The 16891-nt window shown below is 41.1% G+C and overlaps 3 protein-coding genes across 4 annotated transcripts; 2 read left to right on the forward strand and 1 right to left on the reverse strand.

Moving 5' to 3' along the window:
* Nucleotides 1-135: 135 nt before the first annotated feature.
* Nucleotides 136-7039, reverse strand: cops6 (COP9 signalosome subunit 6; the record flags this gene model as incomplete). 2 transcript variants are annotated; one of them, XM_083981048.1, is made up of 10 exons in its annotated part: nt 136-618; nt 1571-1671; nt 1939-2031; nt 3145-3259; nt 3365-3421; nt 3526-3588; nt 3968-4056; nt 4489-4620; nt 4759-4884; nt 6973-7039. In XM_083981048.1, 10 exons carry the CDS (start codon nt 7034-7036, stop codon nt 478-480), a joined length of 981 nt encoding a protein of 326 aa, XP_083837174.1. In that variant the 3' UTR covers nt 136-477. The 2 variants fall into 2 exon arrangements, with proteins under 2 accessions (XP_083837174.1, XP_083837173.1); XM_083981047.1 differs by having other exon boundaries at nt 3374-3421; nt 6973-7036.
* Nucleotides 7040-7488: 449 nt separating this feature from the next.
* On the forward strand, nt 7489-11155 carry LOC310993063 (uncharacterized protein). Its single transcript, XM_083981330.1, has 3 exons — nt 7489-7631; nt 7779-7854; nt 8802-11155. The coding sequence occupies exons 1-3, from the start codon at nt 7531-7533 to the stop codon at nt 9858-9860; spliced, it is 1236 nt and encodes a 411-aa protein (XP_083837456.1). The 5' UTR covers nt 7489-7530; the 3' UTR covers nt 9861-11155.
* A 608-nt stretch (nt 11156-11763) lies between these two features.
* aurkb (aurora kinase B) lies at nt 11764-16638 on the forward strand (the record flags this gene model as incomplete). The annotated part of the gene is made up of 9 exons (XM_083980093.1): nt 11764-11828; nt 12772-12810; nt 13007-13088; nt 14698-14740; nt 14865-15053; nt 15528-15666; nt 15802-15950; nt 16077-16251; nt 16456-16638. The coding sequence occupies exons 1-9, from the start codon at nt 11823-11825 to the stop codon at nt 16636-16638; spliced, it is 1005 nt and encodes a 334-aa protein (XP_083836219.1). The 5' UTR covers nt 11764-11822.
* Between the last annotated feature and the right edge of the window lie 253 nt (nt 16639-16891).

Here is a 16891-nt window from a genome sequence, read left to right on the forward strand (position 1 = left end):
AAAAAAGGAAAAGAAAAGTGCACCGCTGACGTTTTTATGAGCTTGTGTGCTCTGTGTAGTTACTGTAACATCTACACTATTACAGAATAAACATAAAGCTTTAGGAAGAAGAAGAGTCAAAGTCCCATGAAAAAAAAAATCAGCAGATCATTTATTACATACAGAAACATGAAACAATAAAACAAACAGGGTAAAATAATATAATGTCCATGTACAGTGGATTCTTTTATGTGCATACCCGAGAGAGTGGAGCCGTTTTGTACATTTCTCTTACTGATTGGTGTAGTTAAGTGCTTTTAGATACACTTGTGGTTGTAAATGGTCAACTGGTTTGAAAAGCTACTGTGTGTTTAAGAATTTGTCTTAGCTAATCCAAACTCAAACAAACTGAAAAAAGAAAAAAAAACAAAACAAAGACAAAACAGAGAAAAAAAAACTGCAGTGCTTTGTTTGTCTCTGCCTCGGCTAACGGCCAGCTCAAAAGAAGAGTCCTCTCATCCTCCGGCCGATGCCCTGTCTGTCGTACAGGACGTTGAACTTGTTGATGAACTGGTTCATACTGTTGCAGGTCTTGGTGATGGTGCCTAAATAGGCCATGAGGCCCACGTCGTTACATTGCTGCAGGGGGAAAAAAAAACAAAAACAGACGCAGAGTCACAGGAAGCATTTGTTTGACGACACAAACAGCGATCGTGACACAACAATGTCTCTATGAATAGCAAACGAATATAAACACAACAGATTAAGGAGAGAGTTGGCTTTGTTCAGTCTGGTTTCCTGTTAACAGCTGTAGAGGCTCTGATGATGTTCTGTAATTTTTCTCATTATAATTTTGATAAAAACTCTTCAGTATATTGAAGACCTCAAGTCGGAACATTTTAAAAACTCCCTCTTGTTACTGTAAATACACACTAAGGTCATAAAATATGTGAAAATAGTCCCCAACATGTAAGAGAGAACTTTTGTTTGAGTGGTGTTTCCTGAAAACTACAGAGCCTTGTTAGTTTAAGGATTTGGATTTTACTTTTTGGTATTTCGGATATGCTTGTATGTTTCAAACATTTTGTGTTTTGTCTTGTCCTCAAATGTTTTGTGTTTTGTCTCGGGCCTCTCGGCTATATTGTAAATGAGGTTGCTCGTCAATATATTTCTGAGTTTAAATAAAGGTTATAACAACAATAATAATTTACCGAGCCACTTCCAAAAAATGTTTAACTATATGTAGAAGTTGAAGGATGTGATTTTCTTTTTTTTGCTTCCCTGAATATTCAGAAAAGAAGAATTAAACATTTTTTGAAACTGTCCAGTGAAAGATAAGAATCGTTATTCATTTCATCTCTTGTAAACCCATCATACTGTAAGTACTCTGATTTCAGAGGCGTCAGTGAACGCACCAGCGCCACCCTTTGTAGTGTTGCATTGATGGTTTTGGTGTTTTTGTTTTTTGATAAGAAAAACATAGAATAACAAAATCTTGATTCTTTGGCATCAAGTATCATGATGAAAACATTTCCATTCATTAATGCTATGTTTTAAATTTGTAAGTGGGATTTAAAAGAAGTTCCCTTACATCGTAGAAGTCAGTTTTGAATTTGATGGTGCTGAGGACCGGCAGTCTGTGGCACAGGGCGTTCGCTTCTCGAAGGATCTCGTGGTTAAATGGGACCTCTCCTGTAAAACGTGGAAACAGACAGACGAGAGTTAGGAGAAAAAAAAACAAAACTCATAAAGTAGTGTCAGATAATGCTGTCAAGATGCTATCAAACCGGCCCTTGTAATTATGGGGGGCCTGTTTTGAGGGGCCTCCCCCTTAATGGTGTAAAAGTGAGTAAAGGAAACATCCCATTTAAAAAAAACAGCTGTTTTCCAGACTTATTTCCACATTCTTTGCTCTCGCTGCCTCATCAAGAGGCCCCGTCCGTCCGTCCGTCCTCTCACCTGCTTCCACGGCTTTGACGTACTCTAGGATGATCTTCACCCGGCTGTGGAGCATCTTTATCGCACTGTGCTGCGCTATGAGATGTTCAGCAACTAACACAGACACAAAATATCAGAGTCAGAAAAAGGGTTCATTTCTTCATACAAGTTCTGATATGAGTCAGACCCCAGGAGAGCTGCTTCAATCACATTTCAACGGTTCATTCATTTGTTTATCTTGCACTGATTTATGGAGGTTGAATTGATTTAAGACCAGACTGCTGTAAATGTGGCAGTAATCACATCTCTGTAATTCCAACGACTAATTTACATAGAGTAAAGTGAGTGTGTAATATGCTTCAAAATGATAAAATTCAAATGACGCATTCCCTTGTTACACATTAACTCAAGAGATTTGGGTATTTTGTTGCCTATTATTAATGTAAATTGGGGCGTTTTTACATAATATCCTAATTTCATTAAAGGGACATTTTGGCAAATTGGTCCATTGCCATAATCCCTAAAACAACTCCGCCTCGCAACGTCCCGTTATTATCTCATAGCGTGGTGAATGTGCAGGTCACAACTTGTCCACAAGAGCGTTTTAGAGTTGTTGGATTGTGCATTTGATGAGAGAAACCAAGAAATCCCATGAGCCTTCGTAGCGTAGCTCTGAACATCTCGCGGCTCGGCTCCCTCGTTCTAAAAATAGCTTGCACTGACAATTAAAGGTAACGAACCTAATTTGCCAAAATGTTGAACTACCCCTTTAAGAACTGATCCTGGTTTATGACAGAAAATCCAGTGAATATGCACAGAAAGAATCAGACCTCATATATAAGAGATGTCAGAATCTCCCACTCTGTCTGTCCAGAAAGAAATTCATTTAAAGTTGTTGTTACAAAACAGCCTGCAGCAAAGAGTCCTCTGGGTGCAGCAGCTTATGTAACTGAATGCATCATATTAGAGCTCAGAGTCTGGACTAATGCACTGCTGCTTGACCAAAACATGGGTTTTTGTCTTTAATTTGAAGACAGAGACTATATAACATGTTCAATTCAACCGTATTCAGAGCACGACTTCTGAAATGTAATGAATCATAGCTTCAAGAAACTCCACCAGAATCTAAGCTAAGATGAGCTTTTATTGATGACTTTCACATAAAGCGTGTTTATTAAATTGACAACTAAAAGCAGTAAAGCAGTGGTGAGAGTTCAGATAACAAACCTGTTGAGTTTTCTCCCGTGCCGGTGGCCGTCATTCGAGCTACATGGTCGACGCCGATTCTCTCTGCTTCCTCTGTGGCCAGGGTGTAGGTCAGCTCAGCAAACAACATGGTGGCCTGGAGAACAACGCAACAAAAAACGACACATCACGTAAAACTGTTCCATCAGGGAAAGTGGGGAATGTGAAGGAATAAAGTATGTAGATAGATGATATTACGTACAGACATTACCTCGCCATTGATGATGTCGATCACAGATTCATAAACACTAACGGGAAGCTGAAAGAAGAGAGGACGTGTTGTTAGGAGCAGCAGCGTCTAACACAGGTCTGTGATACTGTCTCATTGTTGAAGAGGGGGGAAATAAAATCTGATTAACTCACGTCGGTGTGTTTGGTCATCGGGTTGAGCTTGAGAAAGAGAGGACTCTCAATGATCTCACACACCTGGAGGAGGAGGAGGAGGAGAGGGACACGAAGGTGAGAACAGATTGTGAGCACAACTTTAAATAACTATCAGAAGAGACCAGATGATGTTTCTATTATTATTCACAATAAAAAGGCCATAAATGATCTCTTTTAGATATGATTCTGCCACCGCATGCTGTTTTTAACTCAATATTGCATTGAAATTAAACTAAAATAAACATACATATTAGCTAGAAATACATGATTAACAACAAACGTCTAAAGCCACTGCTTTTATTTTCATGTTATATGACCAGGCAAGATCTCAGCTGCACCAGGACACCCTGGTCTGAGTGATATCCATCCTCTGCTCTCATTCAGATTTATTTTACGTTTTGCACCTTTAACTTTTGCTTACCTGTTTGTGAATGTGGATGTCTGATTGGTCGGGGGGGCCGCCAGTGGTGTACCAACCCAAGAACTCCATGTCTTTGAAAACCTGTTTGACTGAGAGATAAGATAAAATAAAAAACAAAAACAACTTTAGCTATTACTTATTTAACTAATTGGCTCAATCAATAACATTTCTTGGTGAAGCAAAGTGACGCAGATGTTGCTTAAAAGGTGATTTCACTTCAAATCACACTTTATATTTATTTCAGTAACCTTCGAAACCTTTATAGTAAACAAATCAGAGGGAAAAATACTTCTGTGCACCTGGCTTCATACAGTCCCTTTTATAACACAAAACTAATTCAGGAACGCAAATCTGTGAAAATATATCTTATTGCCCAAAATTAAGTCTGTTCTTGAAACACACATAACGTGAAGAAGACGAGTAACTTTTCTGACAACAATTGACAACACACTAGATAAACTGTCATTCATAAAAGTCTGTCCTAAAATGAGGTAAACACACATGCTAAAAATACAACTTACATTGTTCTTCCTTGGTGTAATAATACTCCTTGTCAATATGCACTCGTTCATCGATGGTGTGAGACAGTAGCTCAAAGGAGTTCATCACCTCAATGTTTCTACCCTCCTGCTTCCCGATCAGGGCTCCGATCACTGAGCAGAGAGAAAAAACAAACAAACAGTTTCTGCTGTAAATATCTGTTCGGTGATGACACTCAACAACAACAACAATATAATATAATAATAAAATAACAAAAGATGTATCTCAGGCAGAGAGGTTCTCTTACGTACCCTGCATCGGTCGTCCTTCCTGTGAGCGGATGCGAATCCAGTGGTCAGATATGTTGAGGATGACCAGAGGGTGTAAGGCCACAGAGACGCTGCCGGTGACCCCTGAGGCCATAACACTGGGGCTGGCTGCAGTCACACACACACACACACACACACACACACAAACATAAACAGGAAAGGCGTTAACACCACAGGATTTGCAGCTTTTTCTTTCTGCAACTTGATTAATGTTGGATTCTGGTGCAGACAGGTGAGGAGGAACCCACCACATCTTACTACAACATCCAATTTTATAGACAAATAATGAACTAGTTACTTGAAAAAAATAATCAGATTCCTTAGCAACAACAATAAATTAACAGTCAAATCAATGAACCAGTGAACTTTTGCCATGTGCATCAGCAGATCAGTGGTTAAAAAAAAAAAGAAAAAAAAAGGTAATGATGGGGAACTGCTGATGTTATGTTGAAGGTTTTTGGAAACAATGTTTCGCTGCATGAAACAGGTTAAATTGTTACTGATTAAGTCACAGTTCTTTAACAATCATAAATGAAAAAAAGTTATTGTTATTCAAATCCAAATACACAAATACAGACTGATATAATATCAACATCAACATCATTAATACAGGTTTCATAAATCCTGGGTGGAGCCATCTAAGAGCTTATAATTATAACATGATAACAAATAATGATAAAACTAATGATTTTCCTTTAATCTGCTGCTATGTGACATGCTGCTGGAAAAGGTTACACCAAGAATAATAAGCATTATAATCCCAGATAACAAGATCTATTTTAATTCTAATTTAAACACCCCCCTCCAGTCAGAAATGTGTTTTCCTTCTTGTTCATTCAGTCGTGATGTTTGACTCTCACTGTGGATAACGATGACACCAGAAAACTGTTTTCACGTTCAGTTGCTGAGGGAGGAATGTTTCTCTGTGCTCCATCTAAATCCCCTCTTTCTTCTTCCTGTCCTCGTTTCTTTCTTTGTATTGGCCCATCAGCCGTTCAGGGACCTGCCTCTCTCTCTCTCTCTCCCTCTCGTCCTCTGGCAGTCGGCGCCTCGTTGCAGATGTTTTGGATCTGAATTTTCATCCTCCTGGAGATTCAGCCACTTCCTTTGTCTCCCTCTCCCTGACTCTCTTGATTTGAATATGTACAAATATTGTTTTGATTTTGCCTCTTGTGTATCTGCGCTGGCTTTCCGAGTCACAGGGCTATACTGTATATGAGGGAGTTTGGCTCAGGTCTGTCTGTCTGTCCTCCAAGATCATATCCCTTGTGAATATTTGGAGTATTTTTGTAATTGTTTTATCCATTTGTTCCCCAAGCTATGGGTTTACTTCATTCAATTCAAGGACCTACGGATGTGGTATACTGATACAGATAAATAACTTCATTTAATGTCATTCATCAGGTTTCAATAAAGACTGAACACCCATGAAGGAGTATTTATTGCAGAGCCTTGTATTGATTTTAACTAGGTACACAACTGGGTGTCATTTGACTCATTGGCTGACATCCCAGATTAATGCAGTATGTTTCTACCACCTGAGGCCCTTGTGCATACATACACAAACACACTCAGAAAAAGGGTATTCAGTTGAAGAAGATGTTTTTTGTCTATTAGATGTAACTATTCAAATTATTATTATTATTTGAATAGATGGTAGCCTATATTTTTTTAATGTAGAGGATGGACATGTGCAAATGTAAATATTTTATATAGGATGGTCAGACTTTGTGGTTATTATCCATGGCAGTGTATTGCATGTGTCTGGAGGATCTTTAATCAGGATGAATGCTGCGGATAGGCCGGTGTGTCGGTCCATCTCATGGGCAGAGGGCGTCCAAGACCTGCCCTGTTTTGAGACTGGGGTTGTTGTTATAGCTACGTAATGAGAGTTTTTAACCAAGGCTGCATGTGCTGGTGGATTTAACTGTGGATCAGCAATGCAAACTACACAAAGAGCCGCGACGAGAAGTGGCCAACCATCCAAAGTGATGGATTTGTTGACAGCTTTTTACAGCAGATGTACTTTCCATTAACCCGCTTATATCGGCGAGCCCGCTGCCTGCCGCCTTTAGAGAAACACGAGGCTACCTCTATCGGTCTCCTGTGGCACATATATACAACATAGACCACAATCTGCACAAAGTTCAATGCTGATATCGGGCAGAAATTGTGAAATAAGTGAGAAATACTCGCCTGCCCCATCCACTTCCATTCCTCCACCATTGCTGGTCGCCATCTTGTCCGGTAGACCGCGCATGCGCAGTGGAGCGTCCACCTAACGAACGTTGAGGTGGACGCTCCACAATACGCGGCAATGTCGCGGAACGCCGCGTCGCTCACATTGGGATTACATTGGGCCGCGCGGAAATGTATCCCAGCATGCTTAGCGCTGCGAAGTTATCGCCTTCGCGCCGCGGCGGCCCAATGTAATCTCAATGTGAGCGGCGCGGCATTCGGCGATATCGTCGCGCATTAGTGTGGCTTCAGCTTTACAGGCGGCAACGTCGCCACATTTCGATTTTTAATAAGCGCTACAACATAATTATCCTCGTAAATTTAACCAAGTTTGTATATTTTGTACGATCACTTCTGTTCTGTCCCTAAATTATCGTATTTGCTTTAACCAGGAAATATCTGCTCGGTCCTACAGTCGACGAGCAGCTGTTTCCTGGGGATCGCTGACTGGGGCGCAACCTGTGTGCGCCGGGATATCAGTCCGTGTCCAAGGTTTTAAAGAGTTTTGTTTACAAAATGGAAGAATTTAAATGCTGTAATCTGGACTACTTCCCCGAAAACATTTTAATTGATATCCTGTCGTTTCTGAACGTGCGGGAGCTCGTGAGAGCCGGAAGGTAAGAGACATGTAACTTTACGGACCAGTGTTTTGACCAGTTATTCGTTTTTGTGTAACAAACAAACAAAAAGAGCCTGCTTTGCCTTTGTTCCCACTCCCGTCACATGATTAAGTTGTTTTGTTGTGTGTGATGGTGTTTATTCAGGGTGTGTAAGAGATGGAAACGTCTTGTCAAAGATCAGAGACTGTGGAGACACGTCGATCTGACTACATGGAAAGGGGTAAGTTATTTACACTGGGGCTTTACCCTGCTCCTTGTCATTTCTGCCTTCACACAGTGTGGTCAACAAAGCCACACATCACGTCCACAATAACGAATACAATAGTAATAATTCAAACAAAACAAAACAAAACATACAGATCGGACGTGAGGTCAAATGTCTTAGTGGTAACTTAACAACTTCACCACTTTCTTTATAAAGATGAAATATGAGGCTTTGGAAACCAAAAGTCAAGGATCTTTGACTGTCACATCAAGTAAGTGACAAAGCCCGTATGCTAATATCTTAAAAATACACAGAAAAATCAAAGGACTTGTGTTGAACCATTATTTAGATGTCCATGCTTTCATTTCCATCAGGTTTATGTCTCAGCTCTGGTTTTCACTAAACAAAGGAAACTTTACTCTTCCTGAAAGCTGCCTACTAAAATAATCAATCTGGTTGTTGTTGTTTTTTCGGTAGACAACCCCAAATGCAAATGTATTTAATAATATGTTTGTACACACAACATCTGTTTTGTTTTGCTGTGTGAGTCTCATGATATTATGAGGAACCTGAAATGAAAGGCAGGGAATATTACTCCAGTTCTCAGATCTCTGTGTGGATTTGAGTGGGTTGTAGTTTAAAAGGATGAATGCATCACAGAGTTAAACATCCAGAGGAAAAATATTCAACACTCATCTTTATGCACTTGTATGAATTATTTTAAAGGTATACTTTTCAATGTTTTTATATGGAGTGTTGTGTATTGTACCATATTTTCTCTTTGATGGATTATGTTAAGCACTTTGAAATGCCTTTGTTTGTGTCCTCCCATTAACTTCTGTTGAAGTCGATTACATATTGGTTATGTGATTTTCTGCAATCATTGACCGAAACTCTCTTTTGCTTCCTATCCCCCACTCTCAACGCACACACATGTTCATGGATTGTCCACGGTGTGTAAGGTGACATCCCGGATACTTTGGGTCCTGCTGCGTCAGTTCCTAGGCTGTGGACTCAGGTGTCTGCGGCTGCGTGGTTTGCTGCTCTCTGCCCGAGGTGGCAGCTTTCTCTCTGAGTCTTGGCTCAAAGCTTTGGCCACTAAGTGCCCTCGCCTGACTAAGCTCTATCTGCTGCATGCAGACCTGAGAAGCCTTCCCAGTTGCCAGCTTCTACCTCTGTCGTTACACGTGCTGGAGCTGCGCGGTTGTGAGCTGCCTCGCGGCTTTTTCAACCAGACTCTGCCCACTTCATCTGTCCAAGAAGGAGCAGAAGCCACATCCAGTGGTGCTGCTCAACAGCAGGGGAAAGATAAGAAAGGAAAGCAGCGAGGCGCTCCATCAGGGATCACTATAGAAACGTTAGTTCTTAACAATGTGCCCTCTTTCACGGACCAGCACCTTCAGAGTCTGACGTCATGGGAGAGACTCGGTCGACTGGAGCTGCGCGACACCTTTCGAGTAACAGCCAACGGACTCAGGAGCTGTGCTGCCAAGGACGGCATCTGTGGCGTGGAAGGGCTTTCCAGGCTCAAGTTCCTGGAAATAGGAATCACCGGGCGGCAGGGCTACCAATCACAGATGGCCTCCCTGGGGCTCGGGGCAGGATGGCTCGGTCTGGAGGAGCTGAGCCTGGGCGGTAAAGAGGTGGGGCCCGGTCTGCTCTGCGCCAGCCGCCTGAAGGACCTGAAGCGTCTGCGCTTGTGGGCCTGCACGCTCAGCGAGATGCAGATCGTCCGGAGCTGCCGTATGCTCCGTGGACTCAGGCGGCTGGAGTTTTTGGACGTGAGCTTCCAGCCTCGGCAGTGTCCCCCGGTGTTAGAGGGGGAGGGTGGAGGTGGAGGTGGTGGTGGTGAAGAAGAGCAGGGCAACGAGGAGGCTGCAGCTGGTGATGGCGGCAATGATGAGAACAAGACGGCGGATGTGAACGACCCTATTCCGAGTGTGCGCCGCTCACTGGCCGTCCTGCTGCCATCCTGCACACTAGTTTTCACCAACTGCTCCGTTCAGGTTAATGTAGACTAAATAAAGTCGCCACTACTGCTGAATACAAATGGCCAAAATGGTTTTAAAAAAAAAATTTCCATGCCGGCATGTGTCATCTTTTATAATATAGCATTATGGATAAATTGATTGACGTTATTTTTTTGATGTGTCATGCTTGTAAGTATGACATTGTTTTACAAAAATATCATAATCTTAATAGCCAGCGTCTGCATATCTGTTTTCTGATAAACAGATTTTCTGACCACCGTGTTAAAATAAAAACATCAGAGAAGGATCAACTAATTTGTAATACTGGGAGAAATCAGAGCAAACGGTAATCAATAGTCGAACCTGTCTTCCTGACGAGGATTTTGAGACTGTTTATTCCTGAATATTTGTGAATCTGCCAACCTCCACAGCCAGACGAGGAATATCAGGTGTCAACTTTGCAACCTAAAGGTTAGAGTTAGAGTTAGGGCCTAGAGTTAGGATGATGGGATATCTTTGGATTGAATACAAGCTAAAGATAAACACTGATCTCCATAAGTGTAGGGGCTGGAATGTAAGAGACTTCTTTCACTTGAATATAAACTTACTTTTGTTGTAGCTATATGTTGTGATAAAGCAATTTAACAGAAAATCAAATGACACAGTTTCTAGGGATAAAGTAACTAAAAGGTACTACATTGCCTTGATGAAGCAGCCTTGTTCTTTGCCTCAGACACCCTAAAGTTAAAAATGCTTTGGAAAAATCTCTGATGATGACAAGTTAATATGTATTGTATTGTTTGTATTGTCTGTGTTGTCAGCATTGTCACTCACTGTCCTCAAGGTGAATTAGTAGACAGTCTCACTTCCAAACTGGTTGGTCTGGTCACATGTCAAAAACAAGCATGTGAGCAAAACTGAACAAGTTTAAGCATAATGTTTTAAACCTAGTCACAATATGACCCAGAATATGGCGCTGTCAGTCTGTAAAGATTAAGCAGGTGTTGGCTACAAAGGCTGAGAACTGAAACATGCTGCTGGCAATCCACCTGTTTCCTGTTTAAGTCCTGTTAAGAAATGTATACATTCAGACAAAATGTCTGTTACAAACAGGTGTCTGGTTCTGGTGTTATAGAGAGCATACCATAATTAAATTCATCATAGTCAAACTCCAATGTTCATTTTCCCATTTTCTCTACCTATATCCTTTTTTTTAATAGATATTTTAAAATAAGAATGTTTGTTGTAAATGTCTGTTGATTGTGTAACAGGGAAAACATGGAAGATGTGCATCCTTGATATAAATGGTCATTTAAAGCACAGAGATAGATGTTTGAAAATTTAAATGAGAAACTGTTTTGAATAAATCTATTTTGAACAAATACATTTTGTGGTGTCATTTGTCTTCGTATGATGGCATTTCATTCAATAAAATAATTATCTTAAAACATAATTTTTATGTTTTTGAATGACAGAACAACTTTTTTCTAAAATCCAGGGGCTGATCATGATGTACCGTACATCAACTTGACAAATAAAAAAGAACAAAGGAGTATTTATTCTAAATGGGGAAATGTTATAGTTAACAATTTTTAAATGTTGTAAAGCTGTAGTTGAGTTTAGCTTGTTCACACGTCTGTGGTCTGAAGCGACTAATTGATTAATCTAATAACAGATGGGCAGAAAAAAAAATCATAGGATGTCAATCATTCCATTGATTTGAAACAATAACATATTGGTAAAGATTATCCACTCTCTCTGCTACTGTAAAAAAAAAAAAAAGTCGAGAGGAAACGTGGGCGGGTCCATATCTGAGTAGCATTGGTATTGTCCAATCACACACGTCCTTGTGCTGCACTGCTGGCCAATGGGAGCCGCCGGTGTGGAGCGTCTCGACCAATCGCGTGCATGAACGGCTGCTTTTTGAAAACGTTGGCGGCGGAGGAAGAGGTTCGAAAATATTAACACTGGACTCTACACGTTGGGAAGTAGCAACTCCGTATTCTCATTACGATGCAGGTAATTAAGTTATTATTTATTTATTTTTACTATTTTAGTAGCGATATCGGACCGGGAACTGATCGAGCAGCTTCTCTCTGTTGTCGTAGACTTTAGCTGGGCAGCTAACGTCAGCTACCTTGTCCGGCTAGATTAGGCTACATGTAGCATAGTTACAGCCTCGTTAACCGCAGCGAAAATTATAACAAACCGTTTATAAAGTATATACATGATAAAAGATGAACGCGAGTGGCTTTATTTTAAGTAAACCAAACTGTTATGTCAATGTTTCCGTCGCTATCCTACAACAGAGACACAGTTTTGTTGTTGTTTTTTCCACTGTGGCCTAACTGATTTCCGTTTCATTGTCTAACTTAACTACAGAAACGTGTCAACTCAAACATATTCATTGTGTTTATGGGAACCAAAATCTAATTATGTAGTGATATATAATGTTTTATAATACACGTAAATTGGGTTGTGTTGTCTTATTGTAATGCGGTTGAACCTTTAACATTGGATAAATGTTCGATTTACCGTAATACACACAAATCTGATGCGACAACTAATACAGTAAATAAATGTACACTGAAATGCCAGATAAAGGGCCCATCTGTATAGTCAAATGTAGTGCAATGCTGAGGGGAGTTTGTCTAAAGTGTGAAACTTATGAGAGGGAAATCCTAATTCCTAAAGACCAAAATGTCCTCCCTCCCTCTTCCTGACACCAGAAGTCTAAAATCACTAGTGAACAGGTTAAATATTTGAGCTTATCAGCCAGCCTCAGTCTATGCAGGAAAAGCCATGAGAAAGTGTCAACAGTGAGTGAACACCCTACTTAATGTAAACACACTGGGTATTGTCCAAATTACCAAATTAAAAGTAAATCGGACTGAAAAGAGACACACAGTTGCTCCAGTGTACTGTAGGTTAATGTGAGCTGTGTGTATGTATTTCTTTACAGAATAAGGAAAATTATGAGCCCAGGGGCTTCACAAGACCGGTAAGTAGTAGGCTAATAGTTATTTTAAAAAAAGATGTCTAGATTTACCCTTTTGTTAATGAGTATTCCATATTAAATTCTCTAGCTGCTAATGTATTGTGAAAATATTAATAATCATAATTGTTTGCTAGCTAACGGAGGATTAATGTCTGCATGCTTACTGTCTGACTTTTTGTGTTTTGCCTCTGATTATCAGTTTGCAACCCCAAACATGGTGTCAGGGCCGCAGCGAGTTCAGGTGAAACAGCGGGCAGAGGCAGACAAAAGTGCCATCACAGGTAACCTGTACTTCCTCACATACAGACTAGGGATGCAAATTATCGAGTAATTCATTAATCGATAGTTGATAGACCTTATCGATCGATGATCGATTAATTGATAAGCGGCGATTTTCCTGAGAACCTAAATTTAAGGGGAAAATTTAAGATCAACATTCCTTATGGACTTTACACTAGTATTTGTTAATTTATTTTAAGAGCACAGCACAATGAAAATGTTTAAGTAGCACTTCATTTGGGACATAGAGCTCTGAGGTTGAAGTCCTATCATAATGAGATGAGATGAGAGACACCGCTGCGTTTCCATTACAGATTTTCGCAAAATAAAAGCGATATTTCTGAAACTTCGAAAAAGTGCAATTGCCATTTGCGGGTGTTTCCATTGAAAGGTATTTTGCGAATGAGCCGTAATGTGTCTTGCGTTTCTATGGTGACGGCACAGCGATCTCAGCTGCCGACAGCTGTTGCCGTTATTGTGACAAAAACAGCGCTTGATTGCTGAAAGGCAAAGCCCGTGTGGCACTGGCAGCGGCCACAGATAAGGACGCACTCACACTAGGGCCAGTTGTTCCGCACCGTGCTGAAGCCCGAATGCCCCCCCCCCCCCCCCCTCTCTCCCCCGCTGGCCCGCACTCACACCACCTCCAACCCAAGCTGCTCAAGCACGGTTGCCTCCGTTGATACAGAGGGATTATTTGTTTACCAACACGGCGGATGTGCGCTTTAACCTGACTGCAGAAAGAACGGAGCCTTTTAACACCAGCGGTGATGAGGCGCTGACAACAATATAGCTGGTTGTGTCCACACCCGTACTGGTTTATGTGACTTAAGGGGACATTTCGGCGCAGGAGGGAGTGGGAGTGTGGATGCGAGCCAAATTTCCTTCAACCATGCACGGAAAAGGGGATAGGAAAGGGTTTTCTAATTTATTGAGAAACAATGCCCAGGTCAGCAATGCATGACAATAAACATGTGGTTCATTTGTCCCCTCAAGTTACATAAACCAACACAGCTTGGACACACGCGCTGTTCTCCGCGGCACCGCAACGAGCGCTTTTTTTTTCTTTTCTTTAAAAAAAAAATTAAGCTCCGGCAGCGACCGGCTAAACTACGGAGGATAGGCCTACTGTAAACCAGTGCGGATCCGGTGTGTTTATCAAAGCTTGGTTGCCGTGCTGAGGCACCGGGTCGGTTTGAGCTGCGGTCAGGCTGCATTACAACTCCTCAGGCAGCTCCGTGTCGGCGGCTTTTTGACTCATTACTCACTGGTCGTCTGTGTGTTAGCGATGGTACAGCCTGAGTCCCGTAAAGCTACAACAGGTAACAGTGTTGTCTCTTTTCACCTCCTCTCCCTCTCTCCCTTGTGAGCTGCAGTGTGCAGCGCTGCACACGTTTACACAGAGATCCGCTACATATGTCGGCTTTGCTTGTTTACATTTCACAGTAAAACTCCCATTGAAAAGGAACGATTAATTGCAAGTAATTTAATTTAATCGATTAAATTCTTATCGACAATTAATCGATAGTCGATTAATTGTTTGCATCCCTAATACAGACATAATTAAAACCTTGAGAAAATATGCCTGTTCTGATCGTATTGTCATTTTAGGACCCGGGAGAGAGTGTGTTGCCTCATCCTCCTTAGCTCCAAAGTAAGTATACTCACTGGTACCTCTTTAGTTTTGGACAGCTGTCCTTTTCTGCTTTTAAAGCTTGATGGTATGGTATCTATTTATTCAACAATCAACACTATATTGTCTCTGCACTTGTCTATAGGAAAATCACCATCGATGACTTCGACATTGGTCGACCGCTAGGGAAGGGCAAGTTTGGTAACGTTTACCTGGCAAGAGTGAAGAAGCTGGAGGCCATTGTTGCACTGAAAGTGTTGTTCAAGTCACAGATAGAGAAGGAGGGCGTGGAGCATCAACTCAGGAGGGAGATTGAGATCCAGTCCCATCTCAAGTTAGTATCCTGAAATGGCATTTTTTTATCATCTGTTGTGTTTTGGTGTTGAACTATATGTAGCACACACACACTTTGTAAGCTCATGTATCTTGAACAGTTTCTCCATGAATTACTGATTCTATGATCACATTAACTGACACAAGTTAAACCCAACTCCAAATTATTTTTGATACTTTGCACTTTCTTCAGTTAGAATTACTAAGGTTTTTTTTTTCTTTGTATGTTTTTAATGGCAGGTTAACCTGTTAGATGCATGTAAAACTTTGAAACAACATTCATGTTCCTTTTCGTGTAACATGATTGTTATCTGTGCTCTCTTTAAATATACATTAGTATTGGCGTTTAATAAGCAGTTTATCAAAAAAAGGACTAGAAAAATACTGTCAGCACTGCTTCCTCGGAGTAACACATAGTTCGCTTCTGAAATGTGGGAAGAGCACATCCTCAAAATATACTCTGTTTTCTCCTCAGACACCCCAATATTCTGCGCTTCTACAACTACTTCCATGACCGCAAAAGGGTGTTCTTAGTGCTCGAGTATGCACCACGTGGTGAAATGTACAAAGAGTTACAGAGATGTGGAAGATTTGATGACCAGCGCACTGCCACAGTAAGAGATTAATCTGTTCATTGTTGGAGAGTAATTTACATGTCCTTTTTCTGAGGCAATTTATCTTTTATTGCTTGCAGTGTAGTGTGTGTGTTGAATGTTTTGTAATTCATTGTTAAATCTTTATATTTACAGTACATGGAAGAGATATCTGATGCCTTATTGTACTGCCACGAGAAGAAAGTGATTCATCGTGACATCAAGCCAGAGAATCTGCTCCTCGGTTATCGCGGAGAGCTGAAAATCGCTGACTTCGGTTGGTCTGTTCATGCACCTTCTCTCAGGTGAGGAACCATGGAGTCAACTCCCTACTATGTGTTGCTCTCTGCTGCTGCAAGCTGGGACATGAGTCTGTTCATTGCTGCCTCTCTGCCTTCCCTACTCACCTCTTTGTTTTTAAACCTACCCAGACGTCGCACCATGTGCGGGACACTGGATTACCTCCCTCCAGAGATGATTGAGGGCCACACCCACAGTGAGAAGGTGGACCTGTGGTGCATCGGTGTCCTCTGCTTTGAATGCCTCGTTGGCAACCCACCTTTTGAAACGGCCAGCCATTCTGAGACGTACAAAAGAATTATGAAGGTTGGTGTTTTTATTTGGGGCAAATCTGAAGAAATTACTTTATAGGATTTTGTAAAATGAAGTCTGGAAGTACCGAGTCAGCCATAAGTAATCTAGTGTTGTTTTTTCTGAGTAGTCAGTTGAAATTTTAATAAACATTTCAATATTTTGACTGCAACAGTCAGTCGTTGATCCGATTAGTAAATACTGTCTTGTTATTTGCAGGTGGATCTGAAGTTCCCCAAGGTCGTCTCAGATGGTGCACGGGACCTGATATCCAAGCTGCTTCGCCACAACCCCGTAGATCGCCTGTCACTACAACATGTTATCGATCACCCATGGGTGCGGAGTAACTCTCACCGGCTTCTGCCCCCATCCTACCCTACCAGTAATCCTGAGTCCACCTAGTTGGAAGGGTTGAAGGGTTTTTTATTTCCTCCACAAGAGACTCTGGACCAGCATGTTTTGGTTTCACTGCCATTGGCATCAATGTGCCATTATTCTGGCACATTTAATGATGGTATACTTGCAAACCCACTTTTATGTACTGTACAGTGTGGTGTCATTATCTATGTCTAGTCATTTACCTTAGAGGTGTTTGTTGTGACTGTTATTTCTTTTCTGAAACATTTTTTAAATGGACAGAACTCCGTATTTCTGT

Source organism: Trachurus trachurus (assembly GCF_905171665.1).
Source record: "Trachurus trachurus genome assembly, chromosome: 10".
NCBI classification, from domain to species: Eukaryota; Metazoa; Chordata; class Actinopteri; order Carangiformes; family Carangidae; genus Trachurus; species Trachurus trachurus.

What these genes read in the sequence shown, in the direction of transcription:
- LOC310993063 (XM_083981330.1), top strand. Translation starts at nt 7,531, where the DNA reads ATGGAAGAATTTAAATGCTGTAATCTGGACTACTTCCCCGAAAACATT. An exon ending in GAGCTCGTGAGAGCCGGAAG is followed by an intron (nt 7,632 to 7,778) that starts GTAAGAGACATG and finishes GTGTTTATTCAG; the next exon opens with GGTGTGTAAGAGATGGAAAC. An exon ending in ATCTGACTACATGGAAAGGG is followed by an intron (nt 7,855 to 8,801) that starts GTAAGTTATTTA and finishes ACGGTGTGTAAG; the next exon opens with GTGACATCCCGGATACTTTG.